The following is a 20141-nucleotide window of genomic DNA, read 5'->3' as shown; positions in this document are numbered from 1 at the left end:
TTTTCGATATTGTCGGTCTTTGGTGGTTCGTGTCCGAACTACCCAGCTGGAGGGGATATGGCCGCGGCGGCACGCGCCGGCTATGCCACAATGCCACGCATTTCAAGTATCGTGTCTCGTGCCTCGCTTGCCAAGAATGGGACACTGAGAATTGAGAATTGAGAATTGAGAATTGGGAATTGGGAATTGGGAATTGGGAATTGGGAATTGAGAATGGGGAATTGGGAATTGGGAATGGGGAATTGGGAATTGGGAATTGGGAATTGGGGATTGGGAATTGGGAATTGGGAATTGACAATTGGGAATTGGGATTTGGGAATTGGAAATTGGGAATGCTCTAACAGAAAAGCTGCAAGCTTATTGGCTAAAAACTGTGCAATAGCCAATCAATTTGCAGCCTTTCTGTTAGAACAGAGTTTACGCATACGTTTCTCGTTAGAGAATCGGAACGGGCCCTAGGGCTCTATCTTTCTATTCCCAATCTATGGAAAACACCTATTGTATTGTAGACCGGAATTTAAGGAGAAAACCTTAACCTCGTTAAATTTCGTTTGGTCTCGTGTTCTAACCACTTCTGATCCGAAATATTGAAATAAGTATCTCTGGAAGAGTCGTTCGAAGTTGTTTCAGATTGCCAGATTGCCTGATTGTCACGTGTACCATGATTACGGCAATCTGCAGGTTACTGTTTCCTCTTAATAGGAAACAGCTTAATCCGCTAAATTTCTTTTGTATTAGGTAAAGAAAATTATTTCTCTTTTCTCCATAATCGGTAATCTAAATCTGTATAACAATTTTTAAATGTTTATAAATTACGGGGACAATATATTTATAATATTTCATGAAATGAGAACAAGCAAAACTTTTCCGGTAGCATGGAAATAGTTATAGCGATTTATAATTATATGGAGATTACCACGTGATAATTTAATTTTTGTAGTTAGGTCAAGACCCCACAGTACATTTTGATAGATTAATATACATGAAAAATATATAATATTAACAGATAAAACACATTTGTGTAATATTTTTCAACTTTGTCTATATATTTTCAAGTTGTATGTAAATAAATAAAATACAATGTAAAAAATTACTTGATATCTTGAAAATTACAATGAATAAAATTCTAAAATTTTTTATCAGGGAATTTGCTTCTGCACAAGATTTTACTACATCTGAATCGAAACACGGGATAGAAAAAGATTCCTTACCACTAAAACCAAAAAAACCTCCGAATGTATTTCTGTTATATTATAACGCTGTGAGAAATGAGTTGCAAAAAGAGTATCCGGATTATAAATCGAAAGAACTCATGAAAAAGGCGTCAGAGAAATGGGCGGAAATTGACCCAACAAAGAAGCAGGATTTTCAGAAGCAATATTTTGATCAAAGTTCTGTGTACAAGCAAAAATTAAAGGATTATGAGAATTCTTTAACTGATGAACAGAAGATGGAAATAGTACAAGAATTATTGAAGAAAGGATATGCTTTGAACAAGGGCGAAGTTAAACAAGTATTTATATTAGGATAATGTTTATTACTTATACGTATATACAAATATTTCCAAATTATGCGACATATTCTCATTTTTTGGCAGAAACTTACAGAACTTGGAAAACCAAAACGACCATTATCTACCTTCATGTTATTCTTGCAAAATAAAAGAATTACCAAAAAGCCACAAGAACTATACAAAGTAAGTTAATTACATGACTTCTAAGTCTGTGCCTTATTTTAACATAAATTTTTTTAGATATATTTCTGTTTTTGCACATTTTTTTACACATATAAAAATATGTATCTGACAAGATAGGTATCTAAAATTTTCGAGATTATTTTTAAGGATGTTTTAAATAACTTATTCTTTCTACATATTTCTAGGATTGGATAAATAATGTGACTGAAGAATGGAGAAATATGACGACGGAAGATAAAAATAAGTATAACGCAGAAGCAAAAGATTTATTAGAAAAATATAAGATTGAGATGAAAAAATGGGAGGAAGATATGATTAAAGCAGGTCATTATAATTTTGTAAAATCCAATGTTAAACGTGAACTCGAGACTCGTAAACGTGAAAAATAGGATTCGGAGTGCCCCAACCAATGTAGTATCCCCATCGCTGAGTCCGTTGCTGCAAATTTCTCTAATATTAGAATAAAAAACAAAGAGAATATTAAAATAGGTTGGGGCACTGATACCGCACAGTGTACATTTGGAAATGATCCTGATACTAACATTGGTAATAAGAAGATTGCATTAACTAGAAAAGATTATATTTATATGTAGTTAAATTATAGTTGTGCTGTTAAATAATAAAACATTTACGTTCTATTTAGATCAACGACACGGGTCTGCAGATGGCTTGGAACTTTACGTTAGCAAACGTGCTTTACAAACTGCGATGAAACGGAATACGGCAATGGATACATCGATAAACGATGTTAAAAAGACAACTATACAACCTCATGATACACATATACGTACACAGATATATACATATTTTGTCTCTACGTGGAAAAGAGTTTTGACAGTTCTAAAAGAGATTAGTGAAAACTGGAAGACGGTAAGAGACTACATATTTATTGGCATAGTTGGTATTCTGATATCAGTATTTTGCGTTTTTGATCTTATGTATAAGTAAGCACCGTTCCTGTATACCGAAACCTATTAGATACCTAACTTGTATTTTATTTTTATACATTATGCACACTTTGTAACGTACAATATAATATATTTTATTTCCGTAATAAATTTATGTAACCGTCATTTCTGTGTAAAATATTCCTTGATTATTATGTTAAATAGTTATAATAAATCCTTTGCACATAATATATAGAAATTAACATCAAATATCAATACTTTAAGTTTCATTTTTTTAGGTGCTTATACTAACGAGCTTATTTTTCCTCTTGCTTTTTATAGAAATTATACTAACCCAAATGAGGTGACTATTATGATGATGGCAGCAGCAGATGCATATGATGGTTTATACTGTCAATATTTTATATATGTATATTGTATGTTCATTATATTTACATCATCATTAATGATTGTGAAATTTATCTTGAAATAATATGAGTTATTTTTCATCTTACTATTTCTTCTTTTTCAAATGCGTATGTACAATTTGTATGTTCATTATATTTACATCATTAAGGATTGTGAATCTTGAAATAACATGAGTTATTTTTCATCTTACTATTTCTTCTTTTTCATATGCGTATGTACAATTTTATAATATGTTTGTGAATTATAAATACTTATCATGCTTACAATCCATATATAGTAACTAAAAACTATAATATACTTTTCTTTGTATACTTTCTTATATAATATACTTTTTTATAATATATAATCACAATATTTTTTCAGTTTAGATAATATCAATATCATCCTTATCACTGTCCATATCCATATGTTACGTGGTTTACATTCAACTTTCCTAATTTTGATTCGGAATTGAACAAACCTATTTCGGGTTTCTTCCTCGAGATCTCCACTTATATTCGAAAAGCATGAAATCAAAATATCACAGCGCTCTCACATCTATAACATCATAGTCGAATTTCTCTATTTTATAATTGTATGGAATAAAAGATTCAACATGTGGAAAAACTGTACTATAGCTCAATTCTTTATTTCTTTTTTTTTTGTGAACTGAGAAGCGTTCTTCATATATTGAAATTAACTGCTTATTTTTAGCTTCTTATTTTTATTTTGTAATTTCTTTTGGTTCTACTCATGTGTTTATTGCGTTTGATAGACAGAATATAGGTGCAGTTCATTTGAAAAGAGAGAGCGTCCAGAAAACAAACGTGATCAATCAAATTGACACAATACAGTCGAACTTTCCCGTTTGAAACATTTGTTCTTATCTCCTTTATATTCTTCACGATCTGAATTTTCGTATCCTTAACACTATTTCCTGCGTTGCTTCTATTTCACGTCTGTTGCTCGATTACATGACCGCGCGTAGAATGACAAGCGAATTAAAGACAGAAGATAAGATTAAGGATAGAGAAATTGTGTTTGATCCAAGATAAGAATAGGGAAATTTGATTGTATTGGAGTATATAGTGTCACATATTATATGCTTCACATTTGAAATTGAGCGGTATCAAGTCAAATGCGTTGCATTTATATATTTAATTTGTGCAACACAAAGACAAAAAAAATATCTATTTTTTTCTCTAGTTTAATATAAAAATGACTCTGATGAAACTTCAATTAACTTAATCAGAAATCAATCCAACTGGCGGAATTTCTTGCGGCAAAATTTCTGTTCCATTCATTAATTATTGTCCCTAATTGAGTTTTTCTTCGTGTCAATAGATGACAAAAAAATTAATGCCATTCTATCCAAATAATTAATAGAACGATGCAGAGCGGCGATTAAATTAATTAGAGTTGGATCTAAATCGTTCTGATACCTATTGCCTATTTTTTAGTTCTGTGTTTTGAATGTTTCATATTTTTAAACCGTACGTAGACGAAGATGATGTATACAGCGATATGCATACATATAAGCACGTGTTAAATGAAATTAAATATACATGATATTGCCCGTTGTTAATTAGAAATATATTTTAGAAAAACATTAAATAAATGCTGTGCAAACATCTCTGAGTTTCCACGACAAATCTACACGAGTCTCGAGCAAAATCTCTACTCGAAATCATTGGAATACACATTTCAAATGAAATTTTGGTCATGAGAATTCATCTTGTTCGCAAATCGTTCAAGTAAAAACGCTGATAGGCTGAAGGTGAATAGTCAATTCAACCTAACCTCAAATCATCTTTTGATCTTGCAAATATCTGATATTGACAGAATAGATCTACTATCAAGAAGAAGGAGAAAAAGAAGAACAGCAAAAACATGTTTTCACTTCCACATCATTCGTATCGTGAACAAATGCCTTGCTTCGCTAACCTCCTCGATTGACGCGCAGTTTGGTAGGTTTGGTATATGTGGTACATGTTGCAAAAAGCTCACGTGGACCGTGGACTCGCGTGCTGTCGACGCGTATTTAAACTACTCAATTTAATTGTTAAACACGACGATGGCCGAGACCGACGCCAGGAGGGAAGCGAGGAGGCGACGAATATTAGAAAACTCAGAAAGTCGTCTACGCAAAATTACAGGGAGAATCAGTCCGGGCGAAATCAAGGGTAAATATAACCAACACGTCGAAGCAGGAACATGTTTGAAATCAGATTTAATACGAGGCGCACGAGAGTAAATATATAATTCAAGTTTTGCGAAAATTTAATGGTACTTTAAACGCAAAAGAGCTTGATAAACACACCCTGGCTGCACTAGTTCAGAGTTTATTTTCTTCTTTACAATGTGGAGTAAAAAAGATCAAGAGTCTGTTTTCTATTGTCGAGTGCAGCCCCCCGTTCAGCAATAGAAAACAGACCCTACATTATATGTAGCAGGTACATCAAAGTCTGCTTGATTTCCGTTATCAATCTGCCGTCATTATTTTGTTAATAAACTTTACTATGTTTCTGACAGCATTCTGCCAACCATTGTACCACATCCTATTTTAATCTACATATCTGTCTTTCTGTCTTCTCAATGTGGATTATTTTGTCAAGTTGTAGAAAGAGACAAACGTAATTCGGAATAGCTGTGTTACAAGATGCCATATGCTTACGTCGTATAGCAACTAAAAAGAAAACATTGATGTATTAACTAGGAATTCAAACCATTACTATTTTGCTGAATTTAATTTTAGATTAATCTAGGCTCACCAAAATTACATTGGTTTCAATCCTTGACAATGAGCATTCTAAGCTTAAATGTTAATAAAACACCCTATCCTGGTATATCGTGGACAACATTTCACAGCAACATGTTATAGCATAGAAAGAAAACTTTTTTTATCTATTTTTGCTGCGGTTTCTTCAAATATTTTGTACGAACAATATTTATCCTCACCAATATCTTTCTAATGTATTCTAATCTAATGTAGATATTTGATACTTGTACAGATGCAGTTTAAGAATGTTTTGCAGATAACAATCCACGAGTGGAAAGGGACAGTCTTAAAGCGGAATCGAATTTTGAGGAGGACAATATCAGAAACGGTCTTATATGCAATATCAGTGGCAATACGAAACCGCAAGATTGTACAAGATTCGACGACGAACATGAAAGCTATGAAGGCTTTTCAAATGATACCAGCGATAAAAATATACATTCACCAAGACAAATATCTAAGTCGAAATTTATATTATATACATTATTACTCAATCGTATCAATCTTGTCCTGCTAGCTGGGATCGTCAATATTTTTCTAGTGCTGAAATATGACAATTTATTTGGGAAGGTATGCATATATTGTATATATATTATATATATATATATATATATATATATATATATATATAAAATCTTACTTTATATTTCATTGTGATATCCATGTCAATAACTTATTACATGTATTGTTAATACTTACAGACAGTTATTATACCTTTTTTATTACTGACGGCAGGACGTCTATACAGCTGTACGACATTATACGAGGCACAAGACGGGAATCTATTAGTTGCTGCTTTGATATTGTGCAATATCAAACCTAGATTAATTTATATATTTAAAGTATCACTCACGTTATTTACCACAGTGCTCAATGATTTCGGTTTATATATGTTTAGTTTTGTATTAATGCGCTATGTCATTATTCATTATTGCTCTCTCACGATGCTACAGTACCCAATAAATGCATAATTTATGTTTGATAATTGAGCGAGCAAAAATAAAGTGGAATTATTTATTGTTGGGAATTTTGTACAATATTAAAAAGACAAGAGTTCTTAAAAGAATATAAATTTCTATAAATTGCATTATTTAAAAACATACAGTTGTATCAGATTTTTTTGTATCTTTATTATGTGACTGAATAAGCATGTACAAGTGTCGTATAAAAACACATTAATTTTCCTTTAGGGAATACATGTAATTATAATAAATATAATTTAAAAATAGATTTTGTACATAAATGTAATTACTCTTTGTAACTCATATTTATGTCGATGCTGTAAATTCGCAACGCGTTTTTAAGATCTCTTCTTGTTCTTTTCTACGGTTACTAGAGTTATCTTTATTTTTAAGCGCTTTGATAGGATCATGTAAAAACAAAGTGCAATTGATTAAGGATTATTATGTAATCAATATTCTCTCTCTATTTTATGAAAATATATATGTAAATACAAAAAAGATGAGTAAAAAAACTGAGATGAACCTAATTTTACAATCTTATATAATCCTAATCTATAAGTAAAAAATACAATAAGCCAGATATTATATACAAACGTATATGATAGCTTTCTAATTTAGTTTGAAATTTCTTCAAAATAATTTCTCTTGGGTATATACTTCTTCTTTATTTTTGAAAGTTTGCGCGAGATATAACCGTATCTATATATTGATAGTAGGTATCTGTATTTGATTTGTAACCGAGATTACCGAGAAGAGATATATTCGATAGTATAGCACCGAAGTACCTGGAGGCTGGACTGGAGGTACCTTATCGGTGCTCGGTGCATGTGCAATATGTGCATGTATAGTATGTATATACATAATACATATGATGTAAATAGGCCTGTTCAGTTTAACTGAACGTCTTGCACGATTCACCTTTCCTCTCTTTCTTTTCACGTTGGAGGAAAAAAGAAAAAAGATGAACTGTGCAACAAGTTCAGCTAAACAGAACAGGCCTAATTTCTGATTTTTTTTTGTTGCTTTTCCACCGGTTGGTGCGAAAGTTGAGGTGTTTTCAACCTGTTCGTTATATAACATCCTCAATTTCTGATGCAGTAGTAAAGTCGATCGCTTAGTATAAATCCGTTTTTTTCTCGAGAGCGCAAATTAATAATATAATTTTATGAAGTCTCCGTAGATTAATCGTTTATTTGCACAATCATCAATGCACACGTGACACACGTGACCACGTGTGAGATCATCGCGAGATTGTCTAAAGCGTCAAGTAATATAAAATGATACGAAGGGGTATGTGTCAAGTAGCCAGCTCGATTCATTCGAGTTCTCGCGCAGAGGTGCACGACATTCCGATGGACGTAATCATCAGACCTTTCCCCGCCGTGGTGAACGAGGAAAAGGTCGAAAGTTTGATGGGCGCGTTGAAAAACGTCGAGACTGAGCACACGGTACCGCCCATTGACGTATTGTGGATTAAAGGGACTGAAGGTGGGAAGTTGTCAAAGTAGTTGCGCGAAATGTATATAGTTGTTATAATTCTTATTGAATTTATGAATTATTGTTTATCGTGCTAATGTTGAAACTTTTAAACAAACGAGATTAGACGGTTGCGAAGCATGTAGATCTAGGAGAGACGATTAAAATTATCATATTGTGTTTAGGTGGTGACTATTATTACTCTTTTGGTGGCTGTCATCGTTATACCGCCCATCAACGATTAGGTAAAATGTCCATAAAAGCCAAAATAATTCAGTCAACCTTGACGGATTTACGATGTTATCTGGGAAATTCTACTCCGGACTTGAAGTGATTCTAAACACATTATTTATAGATGAACTGCACGCATGTGACTTAAATTGCATTGCTATATGAACAGCATGCAAAAATATTTAATATATATATATATATATATATATATATTTTCACTACTATTATATTATACACATATTGCATAATATAATTTGAAGAAAAATAATAATTAATATGCAATAATAAAGTTAAATTGATTTTATAGTAACATTGCTGCACATTATTTGAGAAAAAAGCTATATTTACAGTGTATAAATATATTTCTACAGATAATATAATTTTTTATAATAAAGATTGGAAAGCTAAGTGATCAAATTAACTTGGAATAAAACAATTTAATACAAACTATACTTAATTGTTATTAATTTGCTATTATTATAAATAATTCTCTAAGAATAAAGAATAAAATCTTTCCATAGAAATTTAATTTCTTGTAAGAACGTTTATTCTATGTTTTATTCCAAAACGACTCTTTTGTTCTATTTCTTATTCTGCTGCTCACATGTACGTACCACATGTGACTAATACTACGTTTACGCGAGCCTATCTCATAAGGGGGGACTTTTCTCTATGTATAAAATAATAAGTATGTAAAAACAATCATATATTTATATTTTTCTTGATAAATTTCATAACATTTCTTCTAAAAACGATAAATAAGTAAAGTTTGAAAAAGTTAATCGTGAAGAGAATGGTGTAAATACATTATGATTCGAAGTATAATTATATATTATTGTGTAACTACAGTATAATAATTACAATATAATTGCATTATTGCATAAACAAGTACGATATATTATCGTTATATTGCATATCATTAATATCTTTTATATTTTTCGCATTAGGGGACTAGGAACATACTTATACTATATACTTAAGTATTTTTATCTACATAAAACCTCAAAATTTCTAACAAAATTTCTTTATCTTTATAATCTTTATAATCATTGCAAGTGCTTTCTATATCGTTGTTTTCGATTTGTTTCTTTCAAAAAGTACGGTTTATAATTTCTAGTGGTATTATCTGTGGATGAATTGTCTATATCCTCAACAGAATTAGATTGATTTGATTGACTCGTAGGTTTACTGTTTCGCAAATGGACAGGTATGATGGACTGTTGTAAATGTAGCAGTTGTGTATTGGTTACTTCACAATCAATTTGCATCATTGTTATATGATTAGGTGGCGTCGAAAACGTACCTGAAAGAGAAAGACGTTATTGTAATACTGTGTATTGTTGCTACGCATTGTTACACAGTCATATGTATATTCATATAAATTTAACATTATTTACCATTTATAGACACAGTGGGTAGAACTAAAGACATTTTAGGTCTAGCTGTGTTATTTTTCCGGGAAGCCGGCAATAATAAATGTTCGCCACTAAACCAGACAACATAAAATGTATCGTCTTTTCTTCCTAAAGCTTCAAATAAAGATGCATGTTCACTCAATACCGGAGAAAAGATTTCAATCGCGTTATTATCTGGATATTGAGCAACGGTAGGAATATCGATCATTTTGTGCATAGTTTTTATTTTCCTATCTCGTGATAAATATACTTTTCTTCTTGCTTTTTCTACCAGTGGCGACCTTGACAACGACACATTTAACGAATCTGTTTGTAACTTCGTTTTCTTTAGAGCAGTCTGATTATCTCGATCAGATTCACCAACGATCCAGCGTCTCAACTCGCTATCTAAACGTATCGACTCACTCTGATTAATATACATCGGACATATTGGTTGGTGGTGTATCGGTACACTTTTATTAAAACTTTCTTCAATTTGATCTTCCATATTGTTATCATCAACCGACCAGAACAATCTTCTATTATGTTTATCCTCTGCTATAGGTATCGATAAACTGTCAGATTCAGTTTTAAAATGTACATTTTGTGAAAGCGGTTCCCTTAAACAGAAATAAAAGATGTTTTATTTTTATGTGTCATGTGTAAAATATAATCTGTGTAAAAAATATACAATAATTTGCTTAACTCAAAAAATCTCAAAATATTTCTATTGACTTTAAAGAACATTTCAAATTTTAAGAAAAAACTTTTCTTCTTTTATTTATGTGTCATGAAAAATAATAGATATCTAATATATTCAGATTTTATTGTATAGAGATATTGTAAAAATATAAAACAATTACGTTAATGTTAAAATTGAATTAAGCTCTCTCTAAAAAATAAAACCTATTTCTTCAAAAAGATTGCATTGTAGTACTTACTTAAAACCATTAATGTTGAAAGATATCAGAAAAATTATACCAAGACAAAGATACATGCCTTCCTTTGCTTTCTTTTTCAAAGGCTTAAAACTTAAATATTTATGTACGTTATTATTATCTATTATATTGTTTTCCATTTTTGATAGTCTCTGTTTTAAGACGGAATTTTCCTAAAAAAATGTAATATTATTGAAAATTAATTTATACTTTTTATTACAAATTTATAAAAATGTAATGTATATATCTGCATAGACTGTTTACCGATTTTAGTTGTTTATTCTCTTCTTTCAACTCAGATATTTGTTTCTCCAAAGAAGATACATATTCTTTTTTCTTCTTTCGTGAGAGGCAAGCAGATTCTCTATTTTTTATCATTCTTTGTTGTCTTTTTAATGCTTTCAATTTATATTCCTGATTATTTTTTGGCGAATTTATGAGATCAATTGCTTCATTCTGTACAATTAATGAATTGGAGTTTATTCTATTCCGCATTACTTGAAATGGCGTGTAACTCATGGTTTTGTTTGCAACAACTATGTCGTTACATTTCACAGATCCATTGTTTAAAATAGTAGAAGCGTCTATTGACTCGGTAGTATTTGTTGGGCAAACGTTTGATACAGTATTGATTATTTTTACGTTTTGCGGTAATGTAAAGGATCCAGTTTTCGTTTTTTTATCATTTGTGCTGATATTCAATGAATTTTTCTGTTTATTCGGTAATATCCGAAGTTTTGAGGGATCTGTGCGAATGTGGCGATGTCTTGAAGGAAAATAGTATTTTGAGGCTCTTCTGTAGATATTAAAAATATGAATACTTTACATATATGCATATAAAAGATGATTCTCTAGTTATGTTTATTGAAAACAATAAGTATGAAATATATACGTTGAGTACTACAAGCTTCACTGATAACTTTGAAAATAATCAATTGTTCATAATGATAAAAACTGTTTCTTTGAGATAAAAAGAAACATACTGAGTAAACCTTTCAATAATTATGATATTTAATAGTAAGTTGTATACTTAAATTAAGTAATTTCCAAGATAGTAAAAATTTTTTGATAATAACATGTTACTAGAGAATCGTTTTATATTTACATAAAAAAGTAATCTATCTTTACCATATTTTATACGTTGTGCAATGTTTATGGGTTGGACATGAGCGCGTTTCGCAGAATCCGCTTTTGTGAGAATGTACTTTGTAGGTTCTATGTCTTCCTCGTTAACAGGTATGAATTTAACTTGTTGCATTACGCTTGATGTACCTGAAGATGATTGAGATGACTGCGATAATGGAGATACACATTGCGGAGAAGAAATTAACGGCGTCTCTAAAGTAAACTGAAAGAAAAAAATTCAGTTATTAAGTACAGCTCAGACTTTTGTATCTTTCGTCGATACTACACACATGCTGCAGCATATACCTCTGCTTTTACATTTTGCATCTCACAGTTTGACAATTCTTGCATCGAACATCTCACTTGTCTATCTGAATCACTAGATTCTGAATGATTGAGGCTACTGGGCGATAATGGGAATAGTGCACCTGGGCTTTCAGGTTCAAACTTAATTTTATTTAGTGTCTCTATTTCTTCCAATCCTATAAAAAATATCCAGATTGTAAAGAATTGATTAAATTTTAAAAGCTGGGTACTTTGACACGTACCTGAGTTACTTTGTGCACCAACAAAGTCGAGCTGTTTAAAGGGGGTCCATAAGTCGAATATGTCTTTCACCCCTTCATTCGTATCTTTATCGTAATCCAGGATTGTATCTTCCTCTGGCACGATAGGTATCCCTAATTCGGAACTCCATGATTGAAAAAGGTCATCAGAAATAAACTGACTGCTTCCTTCTGCAAAAGGAACATTCTGATAATTACTGGCTAATTGTTGCAACAATGCGAGCTCAGATATTCTATTTTATTTTATTTTACTCCTTGCATGTAATGTTATAATGGGCGTTTTCCAGCAAGCGACACGGATGACACAGTGAATCATCTCATTCTTGTTTAACATTTGCAAACAACAAGGATGGACTGATTCACGGTGTTTCAACTTGAACGTTTTGCACATAGATAATCAATATATAAAAACAATACTTAACCTAAAAATTCGAATTCTGAAAACATTTGTGCCTCCGACGCCGCGATGCCGCCGCTGCTCCGTTGTCCAAACTCGATGCTCGGCATTGTTTCCGCCCAACGAAGCGTGTCTCGATGGTAAACTCGGACTTTTGTTATATATTGGAACACTCACGGTGAAAAATTTCAAACTCGTACTAATGATATACCGAGAGCTGTGCGAATTTCAATTGTATACGGACCGGAAAAAAATGTAAACATGTATAACGTACAAAACATAAATATATTATACACATTAAACGTATGTTTATATTTGTGGTGACATTTTACCGTTGTGATTAGTGGCTAATATAGGCGTCACCGATACAAGTATATTTATATCTCAAGTGATAAGCGTAGGATTCGACGTAAAAGTTGACAGCGTCATAAGCGTCAAGATTCTGACAGTTTCCTGCCCATTGCCCACCACGTTGGCCATCACCCTTGTCACGTGACTACCTTGACAGCTTGGCTGCTGGAAAAGCGGAACGGAATTAAAATGGAATTACTCTGATTGGCTAATTTCCAGATGGGGACTTTCTTTAGGTGGGATATTGGCCGCGTTCAGCAGATACAACTGTTGAGTGTTGTCTTATCAACACGCTACGTTGATTTGTTGGGTCTAAAAGTAAGAGCCAATCACGTTCGATTGCTACTAAGCGGTTCGTTCTGCTGAACGCGTCCATTGATATTAGCCAATCAGAGTAATTCCATTTTATTTCCCTTCCGCTATTTCTTTTTCATGGGGATGCAGCCTGAACCGCTAAGTAGCAATTGAATGTGATTGGTTTTTACCTTTGGATCCAACCAATCACACTATTGCTACTTAGCCGCTCGGTGAGCAATTGCAGTACTGAATGCACTCTGTAAATTCAACCAACTGTCTTATCTTTGTATTTCTTTATCTCCTCAAATTCTCCACCTGCACGCTGTGCCTGCACGTGGAGTATGAGAGAACGGTGTTTGATATTTAAAGTTACGATATTTTACATAAGGAAGAAGATTGTTAAAGCCTAAGAAACTTGCTGATTTAACATACGGAGTATGAGATAAGATTGCAGTGTTTCACTGCGAAACTGGACCGAAAACGATTTATAAGGCTCAATTATTTTCGAAGCCGCGTAGAACGTAAGTATGATAACGACCTCGATAACGACGCTACGCCTGTTCTTTTTACCTAAACTTCTCGTACAGTTCATCTTTTATCTTTTTCTCTCCAACGTGAAAAGAAAAGGAGGAAAGATGAACCGTGCGAGAAGTTCAGGTGCAAAGAACAGGTCTATATTATTATTTTCATGCTCGCTCTTATTTCCACGGTAAGACGCTTTTTCCCCGCGTTAGTTTCCGTATTTCGCTAAAATCCATTGCGTATTTCCCGTAATGATCACAGTCGTTTATTCATATAGGTTTTAAACATGGTAAGACACAACAATCAATTACCGGATAATCTTCCACAACTGCAGAATCTTATCAAACGTGATCCAGAGTCTTACAAAGAAGAGGTAAGCTCTGTATCTTTACTGTATGTTTTATTTTTCTACATTATATGTTTCATATATAAAAATGGAATATAGGTTTGTGAAACGGCCATTTGCTTCATATACTCCTTTATTTCAACTCTTCGATCAATCTCTATTCCTGTTCTTTTTAGCTGAGCAAGCTGAGCTTGCACGGTTCATCTTTCTTCTTTTTTTTTTTTTTCATTTCTTTTCATGCAAGTTCAGGCTAAAAAGAACAGGCCTTCTCATATAAAATCAAAGCATACGTGAGATGAGGGTTGGGACTAATCTGGGACTCACTAACTATGAATTGAGCAGTCTCACACGCAGCCATGCTTCACCCTTTTATCTTCAAATTATATTTTATTTTTTCTTTGTTGACATATTGGCTACCTTATCGATTGTACGTGTATATAAATAACATACATTTATGAGTCACTAGTTACAATATAATTTTATATTGCTGCATATTGTACTAATATAGTCTAGGAACCATTCCTGTGTATCCTTGTTTGTTAATTGCATATAAATATGGTTATTTCAAAAGTTTCAAGTAATATGTTTGTTTACAGTTTCTTCAACAACATCAGCATTACAAGTCTACTTTAGAAGTCTTTCGTTTGGAGCCCACGCAATTTAACAAAAGTCTCGATGAGCTGATAACCTTCTTGGCTCAGGTTAGCGCACACACATATGCTTAAGTTATAGAAGCGATAAAAATTTACATGCGATTTGCCTAAGTTTAAGTATTATCATAAATCCATTAGAAGAGCGCTTTGCCAAAGCTGTCGTTTACCTTTCTCAAATAAGTGTGACACGGTATAAGCAACAAAAGCTACAAATTGATTGTATCTTAGTTTTATCTCTTGTGTAATTTTAAGGCGTAATCATGGAAAAATATTTAAAAAAGATGACAAGAAAGGATAACATTGTATGCCGCGAGAAAATTATAGCACGGCTGTATTCCTTGATCGGCGTGGTGGACGAACCAATGCCAGAAAGCATATTCGTTTATGGTCATATGGCTACTGGAAAGACGTTAATTATCCAAAGTCTACTCAATCACTTAAAGTATAACGTCAGCTATGTTAATTGTATAGAGCATTTAGGTAGTAAACACATATATAATTATATCCTGGACGATTTAACCGCGTCTACGAGAGAATTGAGCGCAGATACACAATTGAAATACAGCTGCGGCAATATTATGGATTTTATACTCGCGCTTAAAAAGATTTCCCACAACGATAAACGTCCGATCGTGCTGGTATTCGATAAATGTCATAAGATAAGACACTACGACGCGACCTTTTTGCCATCGATCTTAAGACTCAGAGAATTATCCGATATTAATATATGTACGATTTTGATAAGCGAGATCGTGTGGGATAAATTTAACACTAAGATAGGCGCATTGAAGCCTATAAAGATTTATTTTCCTCAATACACGAAGGACGAATTGGCCCAATTGCTGTTATTAGACAAGCCAGCGAATTACGAAGCGGATTTTTATAAGAATTATTTGAATCTCTTTCTTTCTGTATTTTTCCGATTTTGTAGAGATCTAAACGAGCTTCGGCACATGGCCAAAATAAATTTTGCTAAATACATAGAACCCATAGAGAGTAAGCGAATTGAGCCGGACAACGTTGCCGCACTGTGGCGAAACATTTCTGCCACTCTGAAATCCAATTTGGAAATAATTTATCTTAGGGTTTCTACGGGCGATTTCTTGCAACCCGATCATCAAATGTCTCGGGAGATTGAGTCGACGACGAAGCTAGCTTTGAGTTTTGAACTACCGTTTTACGCGAAGTACATGCTAATCGCAGCGTATCTAGCTTCGTACAATCCCGCGAAGTGCGACAAACATATTTTTATGAAGCGTAGTAAGAAACGAAAGAAGATACGGTCGATTAGGAAAACGGGAGAAGATGCGCCAAAGAAATCTCGCGTCTTCACCATCTCGAGGATGCTCGCGATCTTCTGCGCTATTCTCGACGAGAAGGTAGACATCAATGCCAATTTGCTAGCTCAAATATCTACCATGTGCCAGCTTGGTCTACTATCTATCGTCGGGGATAACGTCACGCAGTTGGATGAAACGAAATTCAAGTGCTGCGCAAGCCACGACTTTATTATCGTCGTAGCTAAGACGATTGGCTTTGAAGTAAAGAATTACTTGAGCACGAACATGAATTGAATATACTTCATATACATAATTCATTATGTTCATCTTTAGTTACAGTTTCATATGTGTGTTTGTTTCTAACAGCTTTGCCTAACGCTTTATTGTATGAAGATTTCTTAAGTATTTAAAATCAATTCACGTATTCCTATATTTATATTAGAATAAGATTTTATTTTTATATATTTAGTATGTAACAGTTTGTAATGCATAAAATAAGTTTGGCATATGAGAAATATAATTTTGTGTGTAAATTGATGTGATAATTTGATTTTCTTTTTATTAAAAGTTTTGCAAATACATATATTGTATTTATTTAAACATTTCCTATCTCGTAACATTAATATTTAAATTTGAATTAAATTAAATATGAAATATTTTACAACATTAATGTTTAAGTATTTAAATTAAAGTTTAAATACAGTTATCGATTGTGCGTGCATAAGTAATGTATATAACAGTATAGATAATAATTTGTATTAACTGCATAATTACTATTTTTATCATTTTAAAAATCACTCGATAAAATAATGCATATGCTGAACAAGCTTCTCTACTTTTTTGCGTATTATTACAGGTAGCCCATTGCTATCCAGGCGATTTGAAGACATATCCCCAAGAGATTGTTGATATATTACAAACTCATAACGTCCTACTAGACAATGGAATGCGATTGGTAAGCATTGTATGCATGGAAGTTAAATTATGCTATAAAATATTGCGCGTGATTATTACCAACTACATTATAATTATATTCTTTACAGACGTTTTGTAAAGCGTTGATCCAGCTACGCAACAAATCCCTTTTAGAACCTACTGCACTTCTCAGTTTATTTTTTGAACTTTTAAAATGTCAGGATAAGGTCTTAAGGCAGTTTCTCCAAACGCATATAGTTACAGATATAAAAAATATTAATGCAAAGCATAAAAATGCGAAGGTCAATACAGTATTACAAAATTTTATGTTCTCTATGCTAAAAGATCCCAATGTCAGAGCCGCGAAGATGTCTGTGGATATTATGATAGAATTGTACAAGAAAAATGTCTGGAACGACGTCAAGACTGTTAACGTTATAGCGACGGGTTGCTTTTCGAAAATAACAAAAGTATCGGTCGCTAGTTTGAAATTTTTTTTGGGAACCGACCCGGAGGAAAAAGGAAGTGACGATAGTGATTCGGATGATGAGCCAAGTATGAAGGAAATCATGTTGTCCAATAAAGTAAACAAGAAAACGAAGAAACGAGAGAAGCAGTTAAAGAAAGCTAAACAGTCATTCGTAGTAAGTGGTTTAATTTTATGGAATTTATCATAATATTTATAGGAAATGTAAATTATATAGGAAATATAACTTCTAATTTTAATGTATCTTCCAGAAAGCCAAAAAGAAGAAATCTAAGGCGCCGCAATATAATTTTTCGGCGTTGCATTTAATTCACGACCCTCAGGATTTTGCTGAAAGATTGTTCAAGCAGATAGAAAAAAATAATGATAGATTTGAAGTAAAGCTTATGACTCTGGATGTTGTCTCTAGACTTATTGGTCTGCATAGTTTATTTCTATTGAATTTTTATCCGTATATACAAAGGTTCCTTCAGCCCCATCAACGAGGTGAGATTAATAATGCATTATTAAGTTATTATTTGAATATTCTCTAGTTCCTTAATATTTAGACTTTTAACTAAATATCTTTCTTTATATTTAATTTTTTAGTATCTATTCTACATAGTTGATTACTATTAATTGTTATATAAACTTTATTAATTTTTTTTTAGTTTTGAGTTATACAAAGAGCATGTAGCTTCCACCTAACTTTTTATTTAGATGTTATACATATCGTCTTTGTTTTTTCCAGAGGTTACCAAACTTTTACAGTTTATAGCTCAGGCTTCACATGAATTAGTACCACCCGAGGTGTTAGAACCCGTTTTGAAGACATTGGCAAACAATTTCATAACGGAAAGAAATTCTGCGGATGTAATGGCTATTGGGTGCGTAAATATCTACTTTAATAATTATTTGTTACGAATACATATGTTGTTTATATCGTTATTTATTTATAATATATATTTACAGTTTAAATACTGTACGTGAGATATGTACACGATGTCCATTGGCCATGAGTGAGGATTTGCTTGAGGATTTAACACAATACAAGCAATACAAAGAACGTTCCGTCATGATGGCAGCGCATTCTTTAATTGGCACGTTTAGACGTTTAATGCCCGATTTATTGCGTAAAAAAGACAGAGGTCGTTCTACAGAAGCCAATGTTATGATAAAGTCGTCCAAATACGGCGAAATTCGGGCTAGCGAGTTTGTACCAGGAGCAGAAGTTTTATATAATCAATCTGCTGAGAATACTGGAGAGACTAATGATAGTGACGAAGAAGTAAGTGAAAATATCCAAATTACTTTCTCAATTACTTATCTTTCGCGTAAAATTATATTTAAAAAATCTATTCAAATATAGGATGATGACGAATGGATCGACGTAAGTGAAAGCAGCGAGGAAGAAATCAGCGAGGAGGAAATCGGCGAGGAGGAAGTAAGCGAGAACGTGTCGACAGCTGATTTGGATGAAACGGCGAGATCTTCCACTAGCGAAAATGAGGATGATAAGACTTCAACGTTATCGCATAGCGAAAACAACGGTGCACAGAATACTTGTGAAGCGAATAGCGGAGAACAAAAAACGGATAAAGTTTTGCGAAAGAAAAAAGTTTTAACGAAACAACTGAAGAAGGCGCAGAAATTAGAGAAGAAGGCGAAACACGAGTCCGAGAAGAACGAAGAATTAACGGCTGAGAGAAAAACAAAAGCGTCTGTAATATCCACCGAACGATTACTCACGGACAAAGACTTCAGAAAAATTGACGTCGCGTTAGCAAAGCAAGACGTAACGTACGTTAAGCGTGCTGTTAAGAGGCCGCGTGATCAAATCGAGACCAATCAAGGTGGAGAATTGGTAAAACTTAGCGATATAGAAAACATATATAAGAAACGCAAGCATGATAAGGCTGCTCGACAGAAATCTGTGAAGGTATGTACAAATTGTTGTATTCCCGTCTGATATACGGAATAGAATATTAGCTTAGACATTCATTGAATTTGCAGAAGGGACAAGAAGCACGGGACAAATTCGGTTTTAAAGATCGACGACAAAATCCGTCGTGCAGTACAACAAATCGTGAGAAAAGAAAAGGAAAAGTATTCTCGATGCTGAAGCAGAAATTGAAAACGAAAGTAAAACGATCTTTTAGAGAGAAACAAATAGCTCTTAAAAAGCATCTGATAAAGCAAAGGAAAATGAAATAATTAGTGTATTGTAATTAACTTTTATGCATTTTTCTTAATAATAGTAAATTTGTTGCCTGTACATACAATGTACAATGATTTTAAATACATTATATTTTAATTAAAAAACTGAAAACTGTACGTATATTGTTGTAGGCACATAGTGCTTTCCTTTAAGTTATATTCTCCTTTTCTTTTATGTTATACTCTCCTTCTTTTGTATAATTGTCATAATTTTATTAAGAATGCCGACAACTTA

At 32.8% G+C, this 20141-nt stretch overlaps 6 protein-coding genes across 11 annotated transcripts; 5 read left to right on the top strand and 1 right to left on the bottom strand.

The window, feature by feature from the left end:
• The first annotated feature begins 488 nt into the window (after positions 1-488).
• Tfam (mitochondrial transcription factor A) lies at positions 489-3175 on the top strand. 4 transcript variants are annotated; one of them, XR_011731086.1, is made up of 7 exons: positions 491-738; positions 1144-1513; positions 1598-1696; positions 1882-2020; positions 2340-2566; positions 2926-3044; positions 3157-3175. XR_011731086.1 is itself a non-coding variant. In XM_071772152.1 (6 exons), exons 1-6 carry the CDS (start codon positions 662-664, stop codon positions 2935-2937), a joined length of 924 nt encoding a protein of 307 aa, XP_071628253.1. In that variant the 5' UTR covers positions 491-661; the 3' UTR covers positions 2938-3097. The 4 variants fall into 4 exon arrangements, 2 of the variants coding, with proteins under 2 accessions (XP_071628252.1, XP_071628253.1); XM_071772152.1 differs by lacking the exon at positions 3157-3175 and having other exon boundaries at positions 2926-3097; XM_071772151.1 differs by lacking the exons at positions 2926-3044; positions 3157-3175 and having other exon boundaries at positions 489-738; positions 2340-2769.
• Positions 3176-4377: 1202 nt separating this feature from the next.
• Positions 4378-7254, top strand: LOC139809331 (uncharacterized). 3 transcript variants are annotated; one of them, XM_071772156.1, is made up of 5 exons: positions 4378-4484; positions 4594-4768; positions 4839-5174; positions 6027-6340; positions 6472-7254. In XM_071772156.1, the coding sequence occupies exons 3-5, from the start codon at positions 5066-5068 to the stop codon at positions 6739-6741; spliced, it is 693 nt and encodes a 230-aa protein (XP_071628257.1). In that variant the 5' UTR covers positions 4378-4484; positions 4594-4768; positions 4839-5065; the 3' UTR covers positions 6742-7254. The 3 variants fall into 3 exon arrangements, with proteins under 3 accessions (XP_071628257.1, XP_071628254.1, XP_071628255.1); XM_071772153.1 differs by having other exon boundaries at positions 4834-5174; XM_071772154.1 differs by lacking the exons at positions 4378-4484; positions 4594-4768 and having other exon boundaries at positions 4780-5174.
• A 399-nt stretch (positions 7255-7653) lies between these two features.
• On the top strand, positions 7654-8749 carry LOC139809333 (sulfiredoxin-1-like). The gene is made up of 2 exons (XM_071772157.1): positions 7654-8220; positions 8394-8749. Exons 1-2 carry the CDS (start codon positions 8010-8012, stop codon positions 8540-8542), a joined length of 360 nt encoding a protein of 119 aa, XP_071628258.1. The 5' UTR covers positions 7654-8009; the 3' UTR covers positions 8543-8749.
• Positions 8750-9398: 649 nt separating this feature from the next.
• Atf6 (bZIP_ATF6 domain-containing protein ATf6) lies at positions 9399-13352 on the bottom strand. The gene is given in 10 exon segments (XM_071772149.1): positions 9399-9742; positions 9837-10453; positions 10775-10944; positions 11036-11517; positions 11520-11567; positions 11900-12119; positions 12203-12378; positions 12445-12633; positions 12885-13076; positions 13192-13352. Coding segments are annotated over 9 exon segments (2244 nt in total). The 5' UTR covers positions 12970-13076; positions 13192-13352; the 3' UTR covers positions 9399-9485.
• Positions 13353-13807: 455 nt separating this feature from the next.
• Positions 13808-20018, top strand: Mys45a (SDA1 domain containing protein Mys45A). Its single transcript, XM_071772148.1, has 10 exons — positions 13808-14028; positions 14307-14402; positions 14972-15076; positions 17165-17263; positions 17352-17867; positions 17962-18196; positions 18441-18576; positions 18662-18977; positions 19059-19628; positions 19703-20018. Exons 2-10 carry the CDS (start codon positions 14316-14318, stop codon positions 19901-19903), a joined length of 2265 nt encoding a protein of 754 aa, XP_071628249.1. The 5' UTR covers positions 13808-14028; positions 14307-14315; the 3' UTR covers positions 19904-20018.
• Positions 15072-16805, top strand: Orc5 (origin recognition complex subunit 5). Its single transcript, XM_071772150.1, has one exon. The coding sequence runs from the start codon at positions 15289-15291 to the stop codon at positions 16600-16602; it is 1314 nt and encodes a 437-aa protein (XP_071628251.1). The 5' UTR covers positions 15072-15288; the 3' UTR covers positions 16603-16805.
• Positions 20019-20141: the final 123 nt, after the last annotated feature.

The sequence above is a fragment of the Temnothorax longispinosus genome, chromosome 3, assembly GCF_030848805.1.
Source record: "Temnothorax longispinosus isolate EJ_2023e chromosome 3, Tlon_JGU_v1, whole genome shotgun sequence".
Taxonomy (NCBI): domain Eukaryota; kingdom Metazoa; phylum Arthropoda; class Insecta; order Hymenoptera; family Formicidae; genus Temnothorax; species Temnothorax longispinosus.
Note: the sequence above shows the minus strand (reverse complement) of the source record. Positions and strands in the feature narration are given on the sequence as shown.

What these genes read in the sequence shown, in the direction of transcription:
- LOC139809333 (XM_071772157.1), top strand. Translation starts at nt 8,010, where the DNA reads ATGATACGAAGGGGTATGTGTCAAGTAGCCAGCTCGATTCATTCGAGT. An exon ending in GTGGATTAAAGGGACTGAAG is followed by an intron (nt 8,221 to 8,393) that starts GTGGGAAGTTGT and finishes TATTGTGTTTAG; the next exon opens with GTGGTGACTATTATTACTCT.
- Tfam (XM_071772151.1), top strand. Translation starts at nt 662, where the DNA reads ATGATTACGGCAATCTGCAGGTTACTGTTTCCTCTTAATAGGAAACAG. An exon ending in CTAAATTTCTTTTGTATTAG is followed by an intron (nt 739 to 1,143) that starts GTAAAGAAAATT and finishes ATTTTTTATCAG; the next exon opens with GGAATTTGCTTCTGCACAAG. An exon ending in GGAAGATATGATTAAAGCAG is followed by an intron (nt 2,021 to 2,339) that starts GTCATTATAATT and finishes CGTTCTATTTAG; the next exon opens with ATCAACGACACGGGTCTGCA.
- Mys45a (XM_071772148.1), top strand. Translation starts at nt 14,316, where the DNA reads ATGGTAAGACACAACAATCAATTACCGGATAATCTTCCACAACTGCAG. An exon ending in AAGCTAAACAGTCATTCGTA is followed by an intron (nt 17,868 to 17,961) that starts GTAAGTGGTTTA and finishes TGTATCTTCCAG; the next exon opens with AAAGCCAAAAAGAAGAAATC. An exon ending in CCTTCAGCCCCATCAACGAG is followed by an intron (nt 18,197 to 18,440) that starts GTGAGATTAATA and finishes TGTTTTTTCCAG; the next exon opens with AGGTTACCAAACTTTTACAG.
- Orc5 (XM_071772150.1), top strand. Translation starts at nt 15,289, where the DNA reads ATGGAAAAATATTTAAAAAAGATGACAAGAAAGGATAACATTGTATGC.
- LOC139809331 (XM_071772156.1), top strand. Translation starts at nt 5,066, where the DNA reads ATGGCCGAGACCGACGCCAGGAGGGAAGCGAGGAGGCGACGAATATTA. An exon ending in CAGTCCGGGCGAAATCAAGG is followed by an intron (nt 5,175 to 6,026) that starts GTAAATATAACC and finishes AATGTTTTGCAG; the next exon opens with ATAACAATCCACGAGTGGAA. An exon ending in ATGACAATTTATTTGGGAAG is followed by an intron (nt 6,341 to 6,471) that starts GTATGCATATAT and finishes TAATACTTACAG; the next exon opens with ACAGTTATTATACCTTTTTT.